Source organism: Glycine max, chromosome 2 (genome assembly GCF_000004515.6).
Source record: "Glycine max cultivar Williams 82 chromosome 2, Glycine_max_v4.0, whole genome shotgun sequence".
Lineage (NCBI taxonomy): Eukaryota > Viridiplantae > Streptophyta > Magnoliopsida > Fabales > Fabaceae > Glycine > Glycine max.
Window position 1 is genome coordinate 49861833 of NC_016089.4, and position 27248 is coordinate 49889080.

The following is a 27248-nucleotide window of genomic DNA, read 5'->3' on the forward strand; positions in this document are numbered from 1 at the left end:
TTTATATTATCAGAGAATTAAAAAATATTTGACATTTTTATTACATAATTTTACCTATATCAAATTCATTCATGTATTCCCAACAAATACCCTCAACTCTAGTTGGGGTTAATGTAACTAAACTCAAACTCATATATTTCTTTTGAGTTATTAATAGGTTGTTATTATTGTTTACCCTTAAGTGTTTTCCTTGCACTTTGTCAAGTGGAACATCTAGGACTAGGGGTCTCTTGTGCAACAATCGTATTATATCTGTGCCATTTTATTTTTATTAAATGAGATGAGATGAAGAGAAAAATGTAGATTTTTTTTTCACCTTGATTTATAATGTGATGTCATAAGTAAAAACAGACTGTTAACTGCAATTAATGTATATAAAAATTAGAAGAAGAAAAACTAGGTCCGGATCCCAATTATTATGTTATGTAATCATAGATCGTGACAAAAGATGAAAAAAGAGCAAAATTTAAATAAACGAAAGCAAAGAATTTATAAAAGCAAACGATTCAACAATTCATGATATGCTTTCACGAGCTTCAGAAACACTAAATAGTATAATGAAATCGAAATTGACATTAGGAGCGTTGTAACGACTTGGCATAATTTGATAGAAAATTAACGGTATCTGACAGAGTTAACGCTTTTGCCCAAGCAAGAATAAGATGGCACAATTATGAATGAGTAAACACGTAACGCTAGTCAACCGTGTGAACCAGTCAGTCACCGTTGGAAAACACGACCAGACCACCCTCCTTCCTACTTTCACAGTTCAATCAAAAAAATCAATTTGATTATTCTATTTTGTCGTGTTCTTCATAATTCGCCGGTTCAGTCCTTTTCCCGGTCTGGACCGGTCAGGGTAAAATTGGCAAACACACCATTCCTATTTTGACCTAACCAATCCATTTCTCTTCTTTGATCCCATTTCTTTCTCCTTCTTTCCATTAAGATACATACTCCAATCCATTAGCCTTCTTTCCAGTTTTCTTCCCCTCTCTCTGGTAACCTTCTTCTCCTTTTTAATCCAAATTATGATTCTTATTTTTTCCTTGATATTTTTTCTGTGATTGCGTGAATTTCGATCCACCTGTGTGAACGTTTGAAACATCCTTTGTAGCAACTTTATGTCTCAATTTTAAGGTCAACTTTCTGTGCTGGGTCGTTCAAGTTGCATCTTTATCATTTGATCTGTTGTTTGAGTTGATGAGTTAACTTGTGTGACCTCATAGTTTCTGTGGGAGATTGCATATCTCTCAAGCTTCTTTATTTGATAAGAAGCTGTTGCATAATAGCATCAAGAGTGAAATCACCGGTATTAAACTTTCTAATTTTTCTTCTCTTCCGTTATCACTGATGGATTTTCCTGTGATTATTGTGTAGATTATGATAATATGCTTTTTCGAATGTATTTTGTTTTTTGGCATCAGCTTGTTGAAAAATTAGGGCCTGATTGCTTACTAAATAGTTTGATAATTATTCTCTCTAGTCTCTAGTACTTGATTTGTCTTCTGTAATGTTTCTGTGTAGTGGGGGCAGAGGATGAAAGGCTGTAAGCCTACAACTTTTAGCAGATTATGAATTTTCTCAAGTTCCTCACTCTTTGTAACATATTAGTATTAGCATTTAACTTTTTTGTAGCATAACAAAGAATATGTTTTTTTTTAATCAGCAATAAGACTTTCATTGATAGCACAAGTTGTGCAAAAATTACAAGGAGAGTAGCAAATACGCCAATCACAGAACCTACATAATTTATGACCCAAAGCACCCTGAAAACAAACTGTGCTTGGTCGAAACTCAGCAAATATATAATGCATATAATCACCTCCGCTAGTTACTGACAAAGTAAATATTTTTTGGGTAGGTCACCAGGCTCTAACATAAAACAGAAGCCTTTGTGAAAAAAAAGAGAAGAGAATGCTCCCTCCACAACAGCAGTCACGGGTTGGAGGACTACAAACCTCTCTATCTCTAGTTTCTTCAGATCCCCGCCTTTCTCCCGAGGAGCCTAGATCAAACTCTGACAATCTCCGTGAATCTCCTACTGAAAGTGCCAGTTCTCGAGAAACTTGGCCTACTGCTGATGCAATTGCTGCAAAGAAGATGGAAAATGGAAAAGCAGAAATGGATTGCCCTGATCAGTCAGTTATTCGCTGTGTTTCTAGTGCAGACAAAATTAGTCTTCAGGACATTGCAAGAGAACGAGTTGATATAATATGTGAGAAAATGCATCATCTACCTGACGAATTTCTTGAAGAGCTGAAAAATGGACTTCGAGTTATCCTTGAGGGAGGGAATGGCTCACAGCATAGAGAGGAATTTTTCATTTTGCAAAAGCTTGTTCAGAGTAGATCTGATTTAACAGCCAAGACATTGATAAGAGCACATCGTGTACAGCTAGAAATCCTTGTTGCAATAAATTCTGGAATTCAGGGATTTTTACATCCTAGCATCAGTCTATCACAGACATCGCTGATTGAAATATTTGTGTACAAGAGATGCAGAAACATAGCTTGCCAAAACCAACTTCCTGCTGAAGATTGTACCTGTGAGACGTGCGCCAATGGCAATGGTTTCTGCAATCTTTGCATGTGTGTTATCTGCAGCAAGTTTGACTTTGAAGTAAATACATGCCGCTGGATTGGATGTGATTTGTGTTCTCATTGGACTCACACAGACTGTGCCATACGTGAGCAACTTATTTGTATGGGCCCTTCTGCAAAGAATGGAGCAGGGCCAAGTGAAATCGTTTTCAGGTGTCAAGCATGCAACAGAACTTCAGAACTTCTGGGTTGGGTTAAAGATGTCTTCCAGCATTGTGCACCATCATGGGATGGAGAGGCCTTGATGAGGGAACTTGATTTCGTCAGTAGGATCTTTCATGGTAGTAAAGACCCGCGGGGGAGGAAACTTTATTGGAAGTGTGATGATCTCAAGGAAAAATTGAAAAGTGGAAAAGTGGAATCTAAGGCAGCATGCAGGGCAATATTGATGGTTTTCCAAGGTACAAGTTTTCTAGTTTACCTGCAAATTGTAGTTTTAAAGTTTCTGCCTTGACATAGGCTACACACACGTGGATGCACATGCACGTAGTGTGAATACAACATTATTGTCTTTTGCATTTTCTTTGAGCCTATTCACTATGTTCATATCATAGTAGTATTTGTTTATACTAAAAGTTGAAATTTTATTAAAACTGTGTTGGAATGATTAAAAAAAGAAGCTTTTAGACTATACTCTGAGGTTATCTCGAAACTTCCTGCTTTCTCTTTATTAAAACCTGAATTTGAACACATAAAGGAATAAAATTGTGATTTGCATTGTTAAAAACATGTATAATCAATGAAATTAACTATGTTACTTGATTAATTATCCTTTCTTCTTGTTTTAACCAATGTTTTTCATATATGAAGAGCTTGAGCTGGACTCTCCAAAGAGCCTGGAAAATGCAGAAAGTGGAAGGCTAATTGCTCCCCAGGAGGCATGCAATAGAATTGCTGAAGTGGTCCATGAGGCTATAAGAAAGATGGAAATAGTAGCTGATGAAAAGATGAGAATGTTCAAGAAGGCTCGCTTGGCTTTTGATGCTTGTGAACGTGAATTAGCAGACAAGGCCAGAGAGGCAGGAGAACTGAAAATGGACAGGCAAAAAAAGAAGTTACAGATTGAAGAACTGGAGAGAATTGTGAGGCTTAAAAATGCAGAAGCTGATATGTTCCAGTTGAAGGCTAACGAGGCTAAAAGAGAGGCAGAGCGGCTCCAGAGGATTGCTCTTGCCAAGTCAGATAAATCAGAGGAAGAATATACTAGCAACTATTTGAAGCAAAAATTAAGTGAGGCTGAAGCTGAGAAGCAATATCTGTATGAGAAGATCAAATTGCAGGAAACTTCTCGTGTATCACAGAGCAGTAGTGGGGTTGACCCCTCTTCAATGCTGGTGTATTCCAAAATCCATGATCTTCTCTACAGTGTTCCTCCCAAGGCAGACGGTCAATCTAATGAGTGCCACCCTTTCAGAACAAACCCATGAGTACTGGTTCAGTGTATGTTATAATCTTCTACATATTATAGCAATGCTATTCTGTTGCACAATTGATGAAGAGCTAGTCTAATTCCATTAGGTTCAAGACAATGTAAGCCTTTTGTAGATCGAAGAGGTACTAGTAAGTAAAGGCTTAACTTAGTTTGAAATTTGGTTTGTTCTATGGGGTGTATGTATGAATAAGCATTTGTGACAAATTTTTTATTGTTTCTTGATTTGTGGAATCTAATTAGTTAGTCAATATGTTTTAACATTGTGGTGAGTGAGTTGGATCAGGACTACAGGCCAAATAGGTCGTTGTGGAGACAAAGTAAAAGTAATGTTAAACGAAACGACATTACAGCTGAAGGGAAAGTATTTTCTCGTATTACTGCAAAGTTGGGATACTCATCTTTTAAACAGATGGAGATGGGTTTGTCACATTACTGTTCTTTGGGTCTTCCTTGGGTTCTGGAGCTCGGTGGGAAGGCACCATGTTGTCACATGTCAAAGCAGCATTGATTCCGTGGCATCTTATGGAAGAGCTTTGTCACAAATTTAGTGCGACAATTCTTGCATTGTTGACGAACAAACCTGTTCTTCCACTGTTGGTGATGTTGATCACTCTGCTTAGAACGCTAGAGGGAAACCACAGAGCCATTTGGAAAATGTAATAGATGGCTGAGCACTAATGGTGTTGGAATAGAATGGCTGAGTATGAAATCATGAAGCTGGTCTAGAGCTATTGAGAATTGAGATAGTTCACCATCATTTGGCATTAGGAATGTTAAATCATTGTTTTGCAGTGAGTTGGGCTGGCTGTTGAGTATTTTGAGGAGGATGACAAATCCGTAGTAGGACAAGCTTCTCATGTCGGCCATGGCTGCCTGCAGGTCGGCTTGGTTGAATGACATTGTGGACTGAGATTCACCAATGGCAAAGAGTGTAAGAAGGATCACAAACCAGAGAGCCATTAGGGAAAGGATGAGAATTTGCTTGAATGTTTACTGTTTGTGTTTGTGTGTGATGAATGCAATGACATCTCACTTTGCTTGGTATTTATTGCTACGTTATTGATTCACGCCTATGTTGCCACACTTTCTTCCCCTTTCTAGGAAGGTAGGTGGGAGGCCGGTTGTGCATGATGAGGTACTGAGAATGTAGTAGATAGCCCAGAAAGCCGAGAATGTTTTGGAGTTTAGAGGTAGGTGTTTTATTTATTTATTAATATTCAATAATAAATCTCTTTGTATCTTGGTTAATTCCTATGAATAAAAAAACAAACTTTTTTTTTATAATTATCTTGAAAGTTGAACCTGAATCTCCATCGTTTTATCACTTTAGATTTTTATGTTTTACATGAATTACCCATCAAGGAGTGATTGATCATTGTGACTTAATCATCGAAAATCAACGAGCTGTATCCTAGTTTGACCCATTTTCTTATTCTACTACTATGAGCACAATCATAAAAGAGATGAAAGATGTGTTTAATAGAGACAGGAAATCCTTTTCAGATTTTAGCTACGAAAGCTCCTAGGCACAGAGAACTCTATCGTTGGTAACTGTTAACTTCAGACTGAAGCAGTTCGTTGAGCTAAACAAATGGTCAGTGTCATAGTAGAGGTGAGCAGGCGATTGTACAGGTATCTGCAGGGCAAATATAGGATTATCAAAACTTTGTATGGAAAACAAAATATGGGTAATATTTTTTTTTTAATAAAAGGAATAAAGAAAAAAAACTTTTAAAAAATATAATTATAACTTTTTCTTTTTAATTTTTTCTCTTCTCATTTTTTCTGTACAACGGAAATCCTTCTCCCTTCTAGTCCTTAGAAGATTAAAAAAAATGTCCCTAATGATATAGTAGATATTTAGATTAAAGTTTGTAAACTTAAATTGAGTTAAAAAAATTTCAAAAAAAAAAATTGAGTTAAACTTAAGTTTGTAAAATTTGAAAAAATAACTCAACTTTTCCTTTTGTAAAATTGGATTTCAAAATAAAATTTTGATTGCAAATACATTTTTGGGGTAAGCAAATATGTTATCAATGAGTTTACTCTCTAAAAGTACCTTCAATATCCAAAAATGCTTATTTAACTAATAATCAAACATAAGCATAATTTCTTTAGATGAATAGCAAGTTTGGGTTTTTCTCTAGACCACAAAAATGCCCTAGGCTTATGAACATGTGAAAATTAGAGCATCATGAACGTTAAGCAGTGAACATTACGCACTCGACAATGAACAATGCCCGTCCAGTAGCGATGCGATATGCAGGGACTGTTCACGCTAGGCGCATGTTTTTCATCTGTCAAACACTCTACAATTCAATATCTACAACTCTAAATATGCTCAAATTCTCAAAACATTGCACTTGTGTCGATGTTTTTTTTACGATGTTGTAGATGAATCATAATCAAACTCTCTTCACGAAAAATATAGATCTATATTTAAGCTTAAGCTTTCCATGAAGACCAGATCACTTCAATCACATTTCTAGATTGAGTTGTCACTTAAACAAAGGAGATATAAAATTTGAAGCTTCTCACTATTGTTCATCTTCCCCACAATTAAAATCCAAGAAAAGAGAAGTCTATTCACGCATTTTTTTTTTCATTTAAACCATTGAAATCATGAATAAGAAAATATGAATTATTTTCTCACAATATCCCCCAAGTTAATGCTTTGAAACATGTAAAAAAAATCTCTAAATTTGGGTATATCTTAGATTTATCAATGATCTTTTAAAATTGCATCTTAAGTTTTTTCTTCTTCTTTAAAACGTTCTCATCTTACAATATATTGTAATAGTGATTTTATTTTTTTACTTTCTTAATTATTGAATTTAAATCATCAATTAACATTGCTTAAAATTAGCAAGGTCGCATAAACATATACCTTTAGAATCACTAAATAAATAACTTAATGTTGATTGATGTAAAAATTAATGTTTGTATGTTCAAGAATGATTCAAAAAAATAATGATTTCATTAATATCTCAAAAAAATAATGATTTCATTAATGAAAATTCCAAGAGCATTAATTATGATTAAATATTTTAAATTCTTTTAAAACAAATATTAAATTATTTTTATATGTTTTGTATAATAACTGTTATTATTTTATTAATCAGTACCTTAAAGTTAGAACACTCTTATAAAAAAAGAATCATATAAATTTCATCTTCAATATTCATTGTATATTAATTACATACTTATTGAAACATGAACATGCTCTAAATTGATTCAGCTGTTGAAAACTTCAACTGCCACTTGTTGTAAGTGGTAGTCGTGTCTCCACCATAGGTGGGGGACACCTTCTTACCCAAATGGCCTCCAAAGGCTAGCTCCTATATGAGTAAAACAAAAATAAATTTGAAATCTTCAATTTGACCAAGAGTCAATATGGTAAAGAATTTCAAGACAAGCTTGGAGATTATAATCTTTCAAACTCAATTTATAAAGCCATTTGCATCAGCATGTCCTCTTCACACCCATTATTATAAAATATAAACAGCAAACTGACACTATATTATATAAGTTCAAATTTTGATGAATATATATATCGACCTTACAGAAATAATGTTCACTAGCTAATATTGAGGGTTACAGACATTTGCAAAGATAAAATCCGTACAGCAAAGGTTGCTATCAAGCTTGGTCAAGACAAGGTTGTGTGTCAGGAAAATAGATAGGCGAGCTAATTTATAATGTCTTTTGTCTTTTATCATTTTTGTCTCTATTTTGATTAAGTTGTCAACTTCAGACTTGTACATGCTACAGTTGTCGATTTTATTTAGGAAGCATTACGAAAAATATGGCATTCAGTAATATTTATAAAGAATCAAATAAATCTTTCTATAGTAGCATTTTTTTTACTAATCCTTTTATTTATTAAAAAAATATTAAATATATTTATTTTTTATTCGATGTTTCTTATATAAAATATTAAGATTATGAATAGAGACATGATTGTACACATAATGCATTTTTAAATCTAAAATATACAATCATTCAACTTTTACATAATAAATATTATCATCTTATTTTATTGTCATAATTGTGTCTCTCTAACTGGGAGTAGAGTAGCTAGGTAGCTGCATAGTAACACAAGCGTAGGGCATAGCTGCTAATTGTAATAGGCACTAGCTTCTTACGTTGAAATTGAATGGGGCAGTTATTGTGCATCCGAGGCAGACTACACATGTTGTTGGTTGTTTATATTGATGAAATATGAGTTAATTTGATAGTTAATAAATAAATATAATTTTTTTTATTATCTTTAATGAAATAATGAATAAATTAATATATTTATTATTTTTTATCAGTAAAAGTTAAGAGAAGAATAATTCAAATATTTTAAAGAAAAATTGAGTAAAAAGTGGAAAAAAAAGCTTGAAGAAGTGAACACTTCACTTAGTGCACAAAAAAACTCATAACGAAACACAAAGGCGCGCTTAGCGTGAGAGTTCACACTAAGCGCAAAGTCAACGTAAAAATTAAGTTACTTGGAGCTTGTATAATGAAGAGGAAGCAAAAGGAAAAGACATCGAGTCTCATAACTATCCAAAGCTTGGGGTCTATCCCTTAGGGGAAACTCTCTTTCTTAGTCATTTCCCTCTTTTTTATCATTAGTCATTCAACCATTTCTTTCATTAGCCTTTTCTGAAGTGTAAAACTTCTCATGGCTACGAGAGATTTCTCTTGGAGTCTAGCAGTCAGTGCCCTTATAATGTAATTGCTCTTCTTGCAATTTCAATTTCTATTGTTCCTTTTATATTTTTCATTGTTATTGTGTGGTTTTTTAGGAAAAATGACAATGTCTAAATAACTAATAAATGACATCTCAACATTACATTATCAAGGGATAAAGTGACTTTGTTGTACCTTTGCATACATTTTTATACGTCCCAACATAATTGCATTCTGATGACGTCTTCTAAATCATCTTTGTTCTCTTGTTTATTATTATTTTTGTCTTTTTAAATTTAATTTCTTTCATTCTCTTTATTTCTATTTTACTTCCTCTTTTATTGTTTACAAATTGAATATTCACCAACACAAGACACTCAATTTTTAGTTCAATCTTTATTATTTGTGATAAAATTAATACACTTATCAATCTTTTAAAAGCTGTCATCTACAACTGTATTCGGATATCTTGATAATGTTTGGTACCCGCGTTGTAAGTCTGATGTAGTTAGAAGGCCTACATAAGCCTGAGTAATTAAAATTTCAACTTTAAACTTATCAATATTTTTTTTATTTTTTAAAATAAAAGACCATACATATTAACTAAAAGATCTCATGTTATTTTTTTTAAATAAAAAAATTCTCTTAAATTTTATTTTAGGTCTCATTTTCTATTCATTTGACCCTACCTAATTATATTCTTCAATTTTCTCTCTATTTTCTACTGCATGTTTGTGATTCACTTTTTTTTTTATAATGTGGGATATACCAAATTGAATCAGAGACTATTTTTTTTAAGTTACTGAAATTCATTTATGCTATGTTTTTTATTTTCTATTTGACAAAAGCACAAGAGAAGTGAGTTGAGAAAGCAAGGAAGAGTGATTAAGTGTGCAAATTTCATCAATTTGACGGTCGAGTATTGGGGAAATTTTTAAAATTTGTGTGAGCCCTACAAAAAAAATGTTGGTGCAAGAGAGAGCCCATATAACAGAATTGATGAGAATGTAGTTTAAAAGTGTTGTTCATGTGACTCAAGGGTGTATGATAAAGTAATAATGGATCATGTTTGTAACATAATTAACTACGGTACATTTTATATGCAAAACGGCAAAATAATGTGTTAAGAAGCATATAAAATTGATTATCAGCATGTTTGGGTTGACATTGAGATTAAAGCGTCTTTAACATGAAAAAGAAAAACTAAAAATAATAGCTTCAACCTTCAACACGGATCGATTATGTTTGTTTTATATAATTGATTATGTTACTTAGGTGCGTCTTAAATATATATCCGAACAATTACATATGTTTGCTTTATATGACCAATTATATTATTTTTTATTTTTTCTCTTTCCTATTTTATTTAATTTCTCCTTTATTTTTCTTATATCAAATTACCAATATTTTTTATCTATTTTTTTTTCACTTACATATTTTGCTGCTATTTCCTTTTTCCAAACCAAAAATATACTCTTAAGGAATTGAAATCTATTCGAGGGATAATATCTTCTTACACATTATATATATATATATATATATAAGAATTAAATTCTTAATTACATGCTTAAAAACATAATTATCTTATGAATACTATATCATGTTAGTGATTTACTTTTCTTTTTTTAAAATATTTATTTTCATAAGTATAAAATAAGTAATTTCCTAAAAAAAATAATTATATCTTTAAAATAAATTAAATAAAAATATGCATCTAATAATCTTAAATTTGCCTCCTATTGAATGAAACAACCCCATTTTAAAATAAAGTGATCAACTTGGTGATCTAAATAATTTGATTAAATTTTGAACACTACTTAAATGTTTTTATTTAGAGAAAATAAATATTCACTGTCAATATAAAAAAGTTTTACGTTATTTAATCACAAACTTTCATATACAATAAATTTATTAACTCTTATCATAATTACCTTAAAAATTATAATACCCTTGGTTTTTGATTAATTGATACTGTATAATCATTAAACTCTTTTATTTATGTATAAGATAAGTTGTAAATCATTAAACTCTTTTATTTGTATTGGATAAAATACGTTTTTATTTCCTTAAATATAATGATATTCTTGTTTTAGTCTTTTAAATTAAAAGTTGATTGTTTTATCCAAAATCGTAAAATGCTTTTTTTAGTTACTTTCTCCACGCATTATTAGTGCATGTCAAACATGACATATTGAATGTGACGGTTTTTTACCGTCACAATTTAATTTTTAATTGAAATTTTAAAACATGCCACAAATTACAAAAATAAAATAAAAATACAATAATCAAATTGTTAATTAATCATGTTCTTCATACACATTCCCTTAAACAACTCTCGTCCATAATCCAACCTACCACTTCTCATACATAGCGAGCGCCGGATTTTATGTTTCAGCGCCTTGTTTTGTTGTGAATGGCGGCGTGGGTTATTCAAGTTGGAATTGCTTTCTTGATTTTTATAGTTCCTCAAAAAGCTGATTAATTTTTATGTTTAAATTAAAATGTTTATTTTGATTGTGAATTTGGTTTTTTCTGAAATTGATAACAAAAAAATAAGGCACTATTGTTTTATTTGAATGGGAATGGAGATTGTGAAATATGAATATTTTGATATGAGGAAAGCTCAAATCATTCAATTCTTCAAGAGTTGCAACAGTTATCTCTTAGTGATATGATGGACTAATATTATTTATTTCTAAATTATTTTTATATTTTTTCTATAATTTGTAACAGTAAAAAATCATCACAAATTACACATTTAATATGTTTTGTTAGGCCTACACTAATGTTATTTAGAGAGAAGGACTAAAATAAATATTTATCAAGTTGGAAGAATTAAAAAAATTAATTTGAGAGACAAAAAAAACATTCCTTTAATTTAAAATATTTAAAATATATTTAAGTATTCATATCTTAATAAATATTCATGGATACATATAAATATCAACAAATATACAATTATTGGATTAGAATGATATTGGTATGCATCCTTATGCTGCACTTATCCAAAAGATGACCAACTTATAATTATAGGGAGGTGCCCAACTAGTTGGCTCGACAAGGTTATTCTTCAACGAGTGTTGGTTGATGTCTCGAATGTTTCTTTTATTATACTTTAGTTTCTATTCTTCTGTTTGTATTAGTTTCCCATTCATAAAAAAACAAATATCAATAAATAAATATTTATAAAATTTGTGAATATTTCTTATATATATATATATATATATATATATAATGGATAACAAATTTTCATTCAGCAAGACAAATGAAATCTCTACTTACAATTATTTCCAACATGAAAATTATTAGATGCTCACTAAAAGCTAGAGACCACAGTCATCAAACCTTAAAACTTACTCTCTTAATGATTAAATGGATTTTTCATATATACTAACTCCCTACCTCTGTCCACAAGTTTCTTTAATTATTTAACTTCGACAGGCAAGTGGACTATAAAATACGGGTCCTTAAATAATTTCAGATTGACATATTTCTTAACATTTACTGAAATACATCGAAGAGGAAACATTGATTGAGTCGTTGGATTATTATGTTACAGTCGTACTATACTACATTTCACATTATAAAATCCTTTTAATCATTACAAACATACAGACATATTGTACAAAGATTTGAAGGTAAACAACTTTGTTTGGTAGTTATTGAAAACCACAAAAATGCCGACCAAACCTACATTAAGCTGTGTCTAATTCTGATAAATTGAAGACTTCCTCCTTTTCAATAAGATGGCTTTGGTTTAAAATAATATCACATAAAGAAAAACAATTATTGTACAACCATGCAAGGAAATTGTATTAAATTTAAGGCATTTGAAAATAGTTTCATCTTGTTACTATTCGTTAATTTAAAAACCATTACATGAAGAAAAAGTAATATTCTAGCAAGAAAAAGAAATTAAAACAATGGATCGAAAGATTATAAATTCCATGCCTTTAAATAAGTTATGAAGAAGAGGTGAAAAATCCTGTAGCTGGAATAATTAGGAATAGAATGCATATTCTTGAAGAGAAATCTTCCTAGGGAGAATAATAGGCATTGTGGTGGGTCTATGCCCAAATGGATTTTGTAATTATTGAACCTACACATAGTTACTTGATGTGCCCCATACAGTAATGCACTTCCCACATGAACATAGTACTTAGCTCCAAAAGATGAATAAATTAATATAAATAAATAAATAGCGTGGTAGTTTCCATGGCAAGAAGTAAAAATCAAAATGGAAAGGGAAAGTAACAAAGCTTCCAATACCATTATGCCGAAGTGGATTACAATGAAGCATGACCCTACAAGTTTAAACCATCTAAGAGTTGCTTTGATGATTGGATTAATTCTTTTCTAGTTGGTCACTTTCTTTTTGACCCTCAAGTGTTGATCTGTTTGCCAATCTTATAAAAGTATTTTCTTTTTTCTACAACACATATATCAATGTAAAATATGGGAAAAAAATATACTTCAAATTAATTAAAAAATACATCTTAATCAATATTAACGATTTAAAATTAATTATATCAAATTATAAACTAAACAGCTCCTAAAACCGTAGGTTTTACTTTTTTTCCCTTGTAAAATGTACAACCACTACTTACCCTCTAGCTATATGTCAACTTATTTTCGGCGGAAGATTGTTTATATAATAACGTTGAAAAATATTATATTATATTATATTATTGTGAATAAATATTTTACGAGTTTACTTGATAAACGTACTTCATGGTAATGGTACTAAATTGCCAACTATGAACAGCCCAAAAAAAAAGTAATGGAGCCAAGCCAAATTGGCAATGATGAACACTCCCCTTAAAAAAACAAAGTAATGCTGCCAATAGGAAACACAGCTAGTTCAGCTTGCATCATCATATTCCAATATATTGTTATTGTTATGTCACCCGAATCGAACTGACCTGCATTCGTAATACGGAATTTTGTTTTCTATCATTTATCATAGAATTTAAAAATGGTGCCTTACAACTTTTTACAGTATATTTTAGTATGAATAAGTTAAATGCTAAAAATGAGAAGAAAATATATATTTGTAAAAAAAATATTTAAGGACCTGTTTGATTTTGAGGAAATGCTTTTGTTTTCATTTTCTATTTTAATTACAAGTTTCTTTGAGATATAATAAAAATACTAAAAAATAACAAATATGTTATTTTACTTTTTTTAATAACTTTTGAAAATAAGAAATATAGGAAAATAACATGGCATTTGTATAATTATAATTAAAAAACATATTTTCCAAATCAAACAATTCCTAATTTTTCAATTCTACAGTAGGAATTAGGACCCCCCCCCCCCCTCCACATAATGAGAAATAGATGAGTTTATTATTATTATTTATATTTAGCTTAACAAGAAAGTATGAATACAGATTAAATTTGTCTATAGATCTGACTATAATGTAAGAACCCGTAAAAAAAAGAAGACTATAACATAAGAAATGGACACGTTTTATTTTATTAACTCAATCCAATTCCATCAATTGACTGTATGGATGCACAAAGTATGTTGTACACAATATATTATCACAGCAAAAAGACCATTCAATCAATTGACCACAAATCAATTGACTTAAACAAACAACAGCAACGGCTAATCAATTGAACTTACATATGTGATTAGCATATGAAACCAACTTGTTAAGGAAATATTCAAGCTCATTTAATCTCATTAGGTAAAAATCTGTTCTGTGATCTGTCTACCACTCCTAGCTAGGTTTTACTTATGTAGGTAGGTATATATACTATTTCCTCCTGCTGAACTTTATGAAAAAATTTCTCCCTAAGTGAAACTTATACATTCTTAACTTTCCAACATAACTGTACTTAAAAAAAAACAGAACAGTACTGTACAACAAGTTCTCCTTATGTAAAGATTGTAAATTTGTTTAAGCACTGGAAATGTTCTGGATCGCAAGAAAAAGTGGCATGACAATAACAGCAAAAATCTGGCTGTATGTAAAACAGTGTTGGTAGTTACTATTTTTGCTAGAAATGACAAATCTCACCGCCATAGCAAAAATCGTAAGAGTGGGACTCCACTTTAAAACTTAACATATTTCTGAAAAAAAATATTTCTCACTAATCATAAATCATCATTAATTAATAGGTATAACCCTACTTCCATATCCCACAATGATGAATAACTCTCAAGGCAAGAAATTCACAGATCTAAAGTCTAAAACTAAATATGAGGGTTTTTGTGCGGTTGATCACCACCAAATTAAGATTAACTTATTAAATGTTTAAAACGATAAAAAATTAAGTTAATATAATAATATCCATGCAATGATGGTCAAACCAATTATGCTTTTGATAGTAGTTTTTAATCAAATTGGCACTTTGTTTAGTACTATTGCTGGGTTGATTCTCACTTTCTTTCATTATTATATATTGGTGGGTAAGGTATGTAGCCGACATTCATTTTATTTGATGCGCCCATTACACCTATATACCCCTCATCAAACCTATATAATTTTCTCAAAACCATTGATTCCAGAAAGAATCTTTTGGCACCACGCGCACATTAGCCTTTACCCCTTTGAATAATTGCCCATTCTTCTACCAGTACGTTTTGAGCATAATATTACAGTGTTACTTTCCACTTATGATGGAACTGGGAATGGACAATGTGCTACGTGCATTACCATTTTTACCCTTTTTAATTTCTCTCTCTCCCTATCTTTCAAATTCTTCTTCCCTCTCTCTCTCTCTCTTCTCTCACCGTTTCACCAGAACCATTTCTTCTCACAACTTTTTTACTGACTCTCTTTATCTTTTCTGGCACTTAAATCCGTATTCTGCAGTGTACAGTTGGAGTACTCCCTCTTTAAACACTGAAGGGTGCGGTCTTTTTCAACTCTTGCAAAAGCAAAACACCAACTAGAAGTAAAAAAAAAAAAGAATTAAAATTAACCAAAAAATTCAATTATGCTATTGCTAAAATACTAAACAGTAATTATTGGTATTAAAAAAATCTGATGTTTTTATTTTCCTTTTAAAATTTATTTTTAATCATGGATTTTTGTTTGCTTTTGGTTAAACCTTCCCCACCAGATGATGAGATAATCATGATACATCCTCAATTAGCTAATGCTGCACACCAATCTGGGGAGAGAGAGAGAGAAAGAGGGGACAGTTAACATTTTTCTTTCTGAAAAACAAAAATGGGTTATATCAGCAAATTTTCAAGAAGATGATGGTCACTGTGTGATATTGTTTGTTCCAACTCTTGATGCTTCTTTTGGGTGTTCAGAGGTCAGTGAGGCAGAAACAACCTGTTATAGAAAAAGAACAAATTTTCCCATCTCATCCACAACTCCTCTCAGTGGGTTTGATTTGGTGTGATTATTACCCCATGCTCCTCTTCTTGTTATGTTATCTCTTCAACTTCAACCTTCACGGATATCCACAAAAAAACAAACTTTTTGGTTGGACCACTCCAGTTCAAGCATAGTGGAGCTCCTTTCTTGAGATATATCAACTGGGTTTTGTGCAACTTTTCTCTTTTGCCTTGTGGAACAGGAAGTATCATAAAGCACCAAACTTTGTGCGCCCTGAGGGGTGGATTGCTGAGAAATTTTTTGGGTTTGCTTCAATTTTGCTTTTGCAGTTGAAGATTCATGGTGGGTTGCTTGGTGGTTCAGCTTTTTGAATGTTCTGCTCAAGCTGCTGGGGCTTGCCTTGAATCTCCAGGACTGTTACGTTGGTGAATTTGGCAAGGATGTCTGTGAATCGAAGGCTTCCTGCTTCAAATGGTAGATTGCTATCAAATATGAAGTCTTGGAAGCTGAATGAGCCTCTGCATGGGTCTAATTGTCCCAGGGCATGCAGGAGGAAGCCCTTGCTTCTTTGGTTTTTTGGCTTTGTTGCCATAGGGACTGTTTGGTTCATCTTGAGTTTCAATAGTAAGTATTTGATGAGCAAGGAGAATGAAGCAATTTGTGAAGAGAGAGAGAGAATCTTGCTACAACGTTACAATGTTAGTAGGAAACAGATTCATGCTTTGGCTTCCTTGCTCTCTGGATCAGATCAGGTGAACTATACTTTCAATTTTATTGCTGCATATTGTGCTCGCTGAGGATAATTCATAATTATTTACTTTTGCTTAGAAACTTTAATTAATTTGGCTTCTTCTATGTACTAACTGTTCTTTCTATTGGGCGTTATTGTCACTAAACAAACAACTTCTTGTTGGATTATATATTTGAGCTGAAGTGAAAGATGTAAAATATTGAGAACCAATAGATTGTCTTAAATGAAAGGGTATAAACCATGCTCTTCTGATGCTTTTTCCGCAAGGTTTCTCTAGGATCACCTTATTTTGTACAAAAGGTTGATTTCTAAAAGTGATGGATACTCTCTTGCTAGATTTTTGATAGAAAACAGTGATTGTTGCAGAGATAAATATGAACAGTAACAAAGTCGTGCTCTTTGTCCTATGTCTTACTAAGTTTATAATGCAGATTTTATCCAACTGTATTGATGAAAGAAGACTTCAAATGCTGCTAGGCAGCGGCATGGTTAGCACTCCACAGTTAATGTGTCCGGAGAATCAGGAGTTACAAAAGGAGCATACATGTGTTGTAGACACTGTAGAACCTATAGAACAATGCCCAATTCTTGATGATTATGTCCAGACAAGGCTCGAATTATCATTCCCATTGAAAAATTATGTATCATTGGCCTTGCGCTCTGCACTTTCAACTGATTTGGTTAGTTATTTGCACCGCGGAAAGGTAGAAACTTTACTAAAGCTAAGGCATGTATTTGTTATGCCCAAAAGTCCCATAATTTAAATTGTTGATTCTCCTAAAAAATGCGAGTACATAAGAATTATAGCCTAGCTTACAATTTTCTTTTCTCACTGCTCAACCTACCCTAGGGGGGCATAATATGGTAGTTGATTGAATGGAGATAAAAAGAAAACATAGTGACGAACTTTAGGATTCCTAAATATCATTTTCTGTAAGAGTGCTGAGTCCGTGGAAGCTGGGTGAGAAATGTAACTATTAATAATGCATCATCTGGTGCTGTGCAAAAAAAAATAATGCATCATCTGGATCTACAGTGGTACCATTTTGTATGCACTTGAGTGTAATCAAAAGATTCCCTTGAATTGCCTATGCGGCATCATAACATTCTTTTTAGCTTGGCTAGTTCTATAATAAATTCTTGTCTTGATGTGTAAAAGATAGGGCATCACCAATGATAGTCTAGCATTTCAAATCATTCAACCTACAGCCTAATAATAATAGTCATATCAATGGAAAAGTAGTGGATTTTGGTTTATTTGCTCCAAATATTGCCTTTCCCATGTTGCTTGTGAATGTGATTTATACCATAGACTCTGCTTCTAAGCTTATGCAATAACTATGAAGGCGTGCACTCCTTGCATGGTTATTTGAAACATAAACTTCCACTATATAATTAATTTGCTAATTCATTTTGGCTTTGCAGAACACTGTGCAATCATGGGAACTGAGGGTATCTGCAATTCGGTATCATGTGAGTTCATCTAATTTAATTAAAGGATGCTGGTGGGTCATTGGAATTATAATGTCCTACTTCTGTTTACTATGGAGGAGTCAAAAGCAGAAGCTAGTTCAGGGGCATCCAGGTGCACAACAAAAGCAGTTGAAACATTTTCCAAGGGGTCCTTCAAGGGGTACTGGGAGGTGGAGGAAAAAGTTACTAGTTATATTTGTGTCACTTGGAATTATCGGGTCCTTTTGGTTATTTTGGCACCTGAATACGGGCATTATGCAGAGAAGAGAAGAAACACTAGCAAATATGTGTGATGAGAGAGCCCGTATGCTGCAAGATCAGTTTAATGTGAGCATGAACCATGTTCATGCTCTGGCTATCCTTGTATCTACCTTTCACCATGGTAAACATCCTTCTGCAATTGACCAGGTAATGTACTCAATGTCCTTCTCTTCTCTTATCGATATTTTCCCACTCCATCTTATGCAGACATATTCATGGCCAGTGACTCCAGATATTTTGCATGTCTTCTAGACACTTTTGCTAGTATATCGTATGTGAATCTAACTGACATATATGTGTGGCTGCATAGTATAAAAGGAAATGTAAGTTTTTTTTTGTATGATAATGATAGCAAAATTTGATTCCAAATCATCTGTAAAAACTAGGGAAAAGGCAATGTGTCCAAAACTTAGCTTCTGAAAAGTATAGATAATGAAGTAAAGTTCTTGCTTTATGATTTACTTTTTCTCCACAACTAGCCTAAAATTTCTTTTGGCACTTTTACTAGCCATAATAAGAAAGGCATATTTGACCGCACTTCTCATTGTCATTGTTATAAACTTTTATTAGAAAAATGAACTAGACCTAATTCAACTCCAAAAGCTAGATCGAGAGAGGGGGAGAGAATTGCCCAAGTGTTATAAGGAATAATTTGGCCATGTTTTTAGCCATTGTGAAGCATCGTAACAATGTAACATGCATCCCCTCATGCCTAGGACTACATATTGGAGTGTGAAGTTTGTAAGACTAGACATTTACAGGTAGCCTAACGTCAAGATTGAATAGGCTTTGGTATCATATTTGAAATGGGTGGGATCTAACTCAACTTTACAAGTTAGCTCAAAGGGGAGGGGGGAATCACTCAAGGCTCAAGCTTTACAAGGAGTATTTTGGCCATATTTCTAGTTAATGTGGAACATCTTAACAACTTTATACCTGCTTTAAGTATATGCTAATTTTACAAAAAATTGTACATGGTTTAAACTGGGTTCCTCTTTTCACTTGTAATTCTGATATGGTTAACACTGAATTTGATTGTATTAGACCAGTAAGGTTTCGATGTGTGAAGATTGCATAGTGTAGGTCTCCAAGTTGAAACCACACTAAATTTATGAGTCTTCTTCAACTCTCTGCTATTTATTTGTTGTTCTTGTTGTAATATTATCCATCTTGAGGGAAAAAAATTAAAAAAAAGAAAAATTAAAAGGATAAATAACATTGAGGCTTCTGTTTCACTGCAGAAAATTTTTGGAGAATATACAGAGAGTACAGCATTTGAAAGACCACTTACTAGTGGTGTTGCTTATGCTTTGAAAGTTCTCCACTCTGATAGGATGCATTTTGAGAAGCAGCATGGGTGGACAATTAAGAAAATGGAAACTGAGAATGAGGCATTAGTCCAAGATTGTATTCCTGAAAAATTGGATCCAGCACCCATTCAAGATGAATATGCACCAGTGATATTTGCTCAAGAAACAGTTTCCCATATTGTATCTATTGACATGATGTCAGGGAAGGTGTGTCTTGCTTAGCTTGCTGTCACCCTAGCATGATTTACTTTTTCTAAGCAAATTGTGGGGCAATGGCTTAAACTGAAAATTTTACATTCCTGTCAATGTTCTTACCATATTTATTCTGCACAAGTATGTATAAGAAAACTAGTGTGAAGTCATCAGTTAGAAAGACTTTTTTTTCTTTGTATTTTCTTTATGCAAGGTTTAGGTCATAGCATTAGATGCTTGGAGCTTTTGTATACATGGAGTGGAATATTAGAACTGGAGATCACTAAACAGTATATAATTTACTTTGAACAGTGAAAATGTGAAAGTTAAATGTGGGGTAAACAGAATCAACTACATACAAGAGTTTTACTCATGAACATCAATAAAATGACTCTGAGCACTGGTTAAAAGAAATAAGACTAGGAGTTACTATTATCTATTGAATTATTTGTTAAATTTCTCATTATCTGTCTGGTTAAAAGAAAATATTTTGTTGCATTGTTGCACAGGAGGACCATGAGAATATTTTGAGAGCAAGGGCATCTGGAAAGGGGGTTCTGACATCCCCTTTTAAACTACTAAAGTCCAATCACCTGGGTGTTGTACTTACATTTGCTGTCTATAACACTAATCTTCCTTTAGATGCTACACCGGAGCAGCGTACCGAAGCTACTGTGGGGTAATCCTACATTTAACTATCTACTGGTTAAAATATGCATTTCATTTGTGCTCTGATCCACCTCCCCTAAGAAGAAAACAATTACAAAGTGTAATGTGAGTGTTGTTACCTATTTATTGGCAGGTATCTGGGTGCATCTTATGATGTTCCATCACTGGTGGACAAGCTTCTGCACCAACTTGCCAGTAAACAAACCATTGTTGTAAATGTTTATGACACAACTAATGCATCTGCACCAATCACAATGTATGGTACAGATGTTGCTGACACTGGCCTACTACACATAAGCAGCCTAGATTTTGGGGATCCGCTACGAAAACATGAGATGCACTGCAGGTTTGCTTTCACACCCAAAAAAAAATCGTGTTGTGTCCAAACAATTGAAATCTCATACCAGCACAATTCCTTCTTGTTTTCCTTTTCTTTTGCAGGTTCAAGCAGAGGCCTCCATTACCTTGGACAGCAATCAATGCATCAGTGGGGGTGTTTGTTATTACTTTGCTTCTGGGTCATATTTTTTATGCAGCAATTAATAGAATAGCAAAAGTTGAGGCTGACTATCGTCAAATGAGAGAGCTGAAAGTTCGTGCTGAAGCTGCAGATGTGGCAAAATCTCAGGTGTGATATCTTTATGGGATTTAGGCTTTCTGTTATGCAGCACAACTGTTAGAGTGATATCAAGAATATTGTAATTCTTGTACACATTTCATATGTTTATTGAATCACATGATGATCATCTTTCAACATCAAAATTATTCTGAGTTCTGATAGTTTATAATTTCTTTTACTTAATTAAAATTAATATTTCTACCTTGACCTCCAAGGATTGCTTTCCCTTTTTGCAGTTTCTTGCAACAGTTTCACATGAGATCAGGACTCCAATGAATGGTGTTTTAGGTAATTGGAAGTATTTGTTGTTTTTGTAGATGATCCCAACCTATCAATACTTGGTGATAATTATCAGCTGTTTCAAATCATTTTCCAGGTATGCTGCAAATGTTGATGGATACTGAGCTTGATGAAAACCAGATGGACTGTGCCCAAACCGCCCACAAGAGTGGTAAAGATCTTATCTCAGTCATAAGTGAGGTTCTCGATCAGGCTAAGATTGAGGCAGGAAAGCTTGAACTTGAAGCTGTAGCCTTTGATCCACGAGCTATTCTTGATGAAGTTTTATCACTTTTCTCTGAAAAATCTAATGAAAAAGGAATAGAGGTGAGATCGAATCTTTCCGCTACCTTAGTTTTTTACCTCCTATAATTTGCACTTTAAGTCTTACATGTACTTGTGTTCTCTATACTTTTTGGTGTGTCCAGCTGGCTGTTTATGCATCCAATCAAGTACCCAAAGTTGTCATTGGCGATCCTAAACGGTTCCGGCAAATAATTACTAATCTTGTTGGCAATTCACTTAAGGTTTGCATTATTTCATGCTCTTTGTTTTTTTTTTTTTTGGGTGGGTTTAACCCATTTTATTCTTTACACATATCATGATGCTGGAAACATCTCATAATTTTAAACAATGCATCATTTTCTCCCTTAGAAGCATACTAGGCATTGTCAACCACCTTATCAATTAATCCATTTAGTCTTTGATATCTTGTCCTTTCAAAAGTTTGCCCCTTTTCTGATTAATGTTGAGATGGTGTTAATAAGTAAATTCATCCATAATCTTGATGATATTGTTTTTTATTCATTAGTTCTTTACAATATCACCTTATATATATATTCACTAGTAAGTGACCCATGCAATGCAATGGACAGATATTGTAACAATACATCAACAATTTGAAGGATTTATATGTTTACCTTCCTTCTATTTAGACTTTTAAATAATCTCCGAATTTTGATATTAAATTCGTGGATTTTCTTATCTTCAGAATAAAAGAGAAGGAATCTATTAATTAGTTTACTTGGTGCATTTCAGTTTACTCATGATAAAGGGCATGTATTTGTCTCTGTTCATCTGGCGAGTGAAGTGAAAAACCCACTTCATATTATGGACGCAGTGCTGAGAGAAGGCTTAAACTTAAGCCAGGACATAACAAACAGAACATATGATACGTTAAGCGGGTTTCCTGTATGCAACAGATGGAAAAGTTGGGCCAATTTTACGAAGTTAAGTGGCACAAATGAGCCTGAAATTATTCAACTTCTAGTAATAGTTGAGGACACAGGTATAGGAATTCCTACAGATGCACAAAGCCGCATATTCACACCTTTTATGCAGGCTGACAGTTCCACCTCCCGAACATATGGTGGAACTGGAATAGGACTGAGCATTAGTAGATGTCTAGTTGATCTCATGGGAGGAGAAATTGGATTTGTAAGTGAGCCTGGAATTGGAAGTACTTTTTCCTTTACTGGAACTTTCAGAAAAGGAGAAAGCACGTCTCTGGATGCAATGCGGCAGAATAATCATTTTGGTTCAGAGTTCCAAGAATTGAGAACATTAGTGGTAGATAGAAGAAAAATCCGAGCTGAGGTCACAAAATATCATCTGCAGAGATTGGGAATGTCCGTGGATGTAACTTACAGTCTGAATTCTGCATGCTCTTGTCTATCTAATGTGTGTAACATGAGGTAATTTGTCACTTGACTCACTTTAGCAGTTGAAATTAAAAATCCAAATCAGTTGACAGTTGCGCACAATAAAACTTGAGAACTTACCTTTTTAAGTTCTGTCATTCTTCAATAGCATTAGAGCACTACCCAGAATATTTCATGTGTACAAGTCATATACTATGTAAAATGATTTCAGAATATAAATTATCAGTATCACCTGCTTTATGGGGAATACAACAACAAAGCCTTATCCCACTAGGTGAGGTTGGTTACATGGATCACACTAGCCAACCTAGTGGGATAAGGCTTTGTTGTTGTTGTATTCCCCATAAAGTAGATGATATTGATAACTTATATTATCAAATCATTTTACTTAGTAAATGACTTGTACACATGAAATATTTTTTTTTCAGACTGACCCAATCCTCAATGCATGCTTTTGTATGGATATGACTTTTGTGTGATCCTGTGAAGGCTTGAACTGTTTGGTGTTCTGTAGGAAATTCGGTTCCTATATTTGTATTAATCAATTGCATTAACTGGTTCTTTTTTTTTGCTACTGATATTTTTTTTTTTTGCTACTGGTTCTTTTGAATCAATATTGGTAATTGCTTGTGTTCAACAGTAGTAACTTTAAGGTGCAAATAGTCATGAAGTAAGCATGGTGTTTTATTTCTAGTTCATATTAGTAGATTTTTTTTTATTTTAAAAAACTTGTACCAGACAATAGGCTATTATTTGCTAAATACTACTTTTGTTTTTGTTCCGTCAGTATGTTGGCCATGATTCTTATTGACAAGGATGCTTGGGATAAAGAATATCATATCTTATACACAATCAAGAAACGTAGACAGAATGGCATCAAAGGGGATCCATTGAATTTACCAAAGATTTTTCTCCTAGCTACCCACCTTAGCTCCAATGAACAGGATGAGCTCAAGTCAGTTGGTGTCATAGATGATATATTAATGAAGCCTCTATGGTTTAGTTCTTTGATTCAGTGTTACAGAGAATCCCTTGGCACTGAAAACAAGCGAGTAAATAGGAAAAAAGTATCCAAACTCGGGAATTTATTAATTGACAAACAAATTTTGGTGGTTGATGATAATGCAGTGAACAGAAGAGTTGCAAAAGGTGTTCTACAGAAATATGGGGCTAAAGTGACTGCTGTGGAGAGTGGCAGGGCTGCTCTAAAGATGCTTGAGCTGCCGCATAATTTTGATGCTTGTTTCATGGATCTCCAAATGCCAGAAATGGATGGGTAACTTATCTTCTTATTCCTATTTTTATTTTTTTTAGTTTTCTGAATTTTGAATGCAAATGGAGACACTGTTCTTTCCTATAAGAATAGAACCAAGGAGCAATGACTGGTCTAGTAAGTTTATTTTGTACTAGAGAAAACACATGTAAAACAGTAGATAATAATTAAAGGAACTGGTGCCAAAAGTCAGGCCACTATCCTTATTTCCTTTTGCTAAGAACCTACTACCTAGAATATTTTAACCACGACTGATTTTTCCTGGGCCTCATGGTTGTGTTGTTAAACTGTAAAAGTGTCCACTCAATCTTATGTAAATAGGTATAATGATTAGGCTTTTGCCTTGTAATTAATTTATTTTATTAGAATATATGAAAATATCTTGTGATATTTTATATTATCCTCTGGGGGGGTGTTTGTTTCAAGTTATGATGTTGCATTCCCAGGAATTACATTCCCGGAAATATTTTAACTAGGAATGTTATTCCTGGGCATATCTAAAAATATGTTTGGTTAACCTTTAATATTCCTCGGAAAACTTTTTAAATATTTTCAAACAAAAAAAGGAATACTTTTTAAAATTTAAAATAATAAATAAAAAAGTAAAAATAAAAATGAAAGTTATGGTGGGAATATAACATTCCCACTTTCTCAGCATGGGAATAAAAATAGTGTAAACAAGGGAATGCAACTTTACTGGGAATAAAAGATACCTGGGAATATATTTGATAACTTCCTAACAAACATGGGAATAAGGATTTCCACCTTCGCCTTCTGGGAATACAAACAGATTCCTTGAAACAAACACTTCCTAGGATTAGTTCCTTATTTCCTCATTGTCTCTTAGGAATGATTGCCATATTTCCACCATGATTTGTTTCTCTAATTAGTTAGGAATGTAATTACTAAGGCTATGTTTGATTTGACATTCAATGTGGTTGAATGCCAAAGCTTGCTCTCACAGAAATCACGTTGAACATGCCTTGGAGTGCGATATTTGTGTAAAACAAACACTAAGCATTATAGCAATTTATTTTTTACAAGGGTTAGAGCATAATTAATTTATGTTTTATACACAAATCAATATGGTGTAATACATCTTAGTACATTCTAATACATCTCAGTGAATATCAATTTAACATTTTAAAAAATTTATTTACCAGTTGTTAGGTAATGGTTGGGTGTTTCATACACTGTCTTCTACCGATTGTCTAATTTTTTGCCAGAGGCTCAGTTAGTGTATTTAAGAAACTTTATAAATCCCCCAATCTGCATGCTATCATGCTATCCTTAGGTGTGGTAAATGGCCATGTAACTTGTGTAAGAATATCAGATTCTGAGTGCTTTTCTAGATAGGATCTCACACCTGGAATTCTGGATTCATGGCTGAGATATAACTTACAAGTATTTCTCTTAATCTTAAATGGTACAGTTTTGAAGCGACGAGGAAAATCCGTTGTCTGGAGAGTGAGGTAAATGAGAAAATTGCATGTGGGCAAGCATCTGCAGAGATGTTTGGTAACATCTCTTATTGGCACATTCCGATACTAGCAATGACAGCAGATTCAACTCAGTCTTCCAATGAAGAGTGCATAAAGTGTGGAATGAATGACTATGTGTCAAAGCCGTTTGAAGAAGAGCAGCTCTACATGGCAATGGCACGTTTCTTCAAGTCAGATTCATAGTGTGGAAGTTTGAAATCTTTGATTATTAGTGCAGACACCCTGCTCACAAGTGTGGACTGACCTCCAGTGTGATGTGTAGTATGATATCAATTATCATCGAATGCCATTTGTTGGTTTTCCATTAAAAGAGCTAGCGGATGGATTAATTTTGGCTAAATTATTTCCAGATATTGTAATGGTTGGACATGCCCCAGCTGATGTGTTCCTAATTGAGACTGCTTGCCAGCATCAAAGCTATCAATTCAGCATCATGGATCTCACCTATGGTCTTGTTTAGTGATAGTAAGTACCATGTTTACATCCCAGGATTTTCATATTATTTTTTTGTTCTAGGCCAGAGACCATGAGTGTCTTCCAACCCATTGAGTCAAAGACTAATCCCGCTCACGATACATGACTGTCGCTGACTTATGGGAATTTTGCATACGGTGAGAATTAAATACATGTTCCCCTGTTAAATAGATTGTTCTCCCTCATGTGAACGAAACGAGACATTATGTCACTGTGCCAATTCTTTGGGTTTTTTCATATTATCAGGGCATTTCATACATATATAGTATTTATTATAATTTCAGCAAGTAGAAATGGATCATTGAAATATACATGTGTTACAATTCTAAATTTCCACTGTAATTCAATTATCTTGAGCCATTATAGGATATCAGACTATTCCCGGATTAATTTTATTTATTTATTTTCCCTTTCCAGGATATTGATTTTGAGTTCAAGATATTATCACTTATTGCAGGACAGGAGGAGGTCAACAGAAGGCATAATTTTATTTTTGTGTACATAACCCGTTTTTGTTCCTGCTTCCCGTCGCTTATTATTTTTTGTAAATATTTATATTTGGAGCTAGTAGGATAAGAGAAAAATGTTATAGTGTCGACATCATTATTTCATATTTTGGGGGCCAAGATGGAAAGGAATGACAGATCTTTGAACCCTCATAATTTTGTAAGTAGCATGTAAAGCAAAATTATTACATGATACCAGTAGAATGACATCATATGTAACAATATTTTGTGACTTGTGAGATTCCAACTTGTTATTGTAT

General features: G+C 33.1%; 2 protein-coding genes across 6 annotated transcripts; both read left to right on the forward strand.

The window, feature by feature from the left end:
* The first annotated feature begins 653 nt into the window (after positions 1–653).
* Positions 654–4257, forward strand: LOC100795450 (OBERON-like protein). The gene is made up of 3 exons (XM_003519616.5): positions 654–1001; positions 1865–3004; positions 3414–4257. Exons 2-3 carry the CDS (start codon positions 1918–1920, stop codon positions 4028–4030), a joined length of 1704 nt encoding a protein of 567 aa, XP_003519664.1. The 5' UTR covers positions 654–1001; positions 1865–1917; the 3' UTR covers positions 4031–4257.
* Positions 4258–15791: 11534 nt separating this feature from the next.
* On the forward strand, positions 15792–27210 carry LOC100781655 (histidine kinase 2). 5 transcript variants are annotated; one of them, XM_006575677.4, is made up of 15 exons: positions 15792–16770; positions 17201–17473; positions 18195–18650; positions 19745–20020; positions 20515–20684; positions 20808–21020; positions 21116–21302; positions 21530–21581; positions 21670–21899; positions 22001–22099; positions 22611–23266; positions 24021–24509; positions 25939–26269; positions 26359–26619; positions 26900–27210. In XM_006575677.4, exons 1-13 carry the CDS (start codon positions 16459–16461, stop codon positions 26189–26191), a joined length of 3666 nt encoding a protein of 1221 aa, XP_006575740.1. In that variant the 5' UTR covers positions 15792–16458; the 3' UTR covers positions 26192–26269; positions 26359–26619; positions 26900–27210. The 5 variants fall into 5 exon arrangements, with proteins under 5 accessions (XP_006575740.1, XP_014626420.1, XP_006575738.1 ...); XM_014770934.3 differs by having other exon boundaries at positions 26359–26473; XM_006575675.4 differs by having other exon boundaries at positions 25939–26619.
* Positions 27211–27248: the final 38 nt, after the last annotated feature.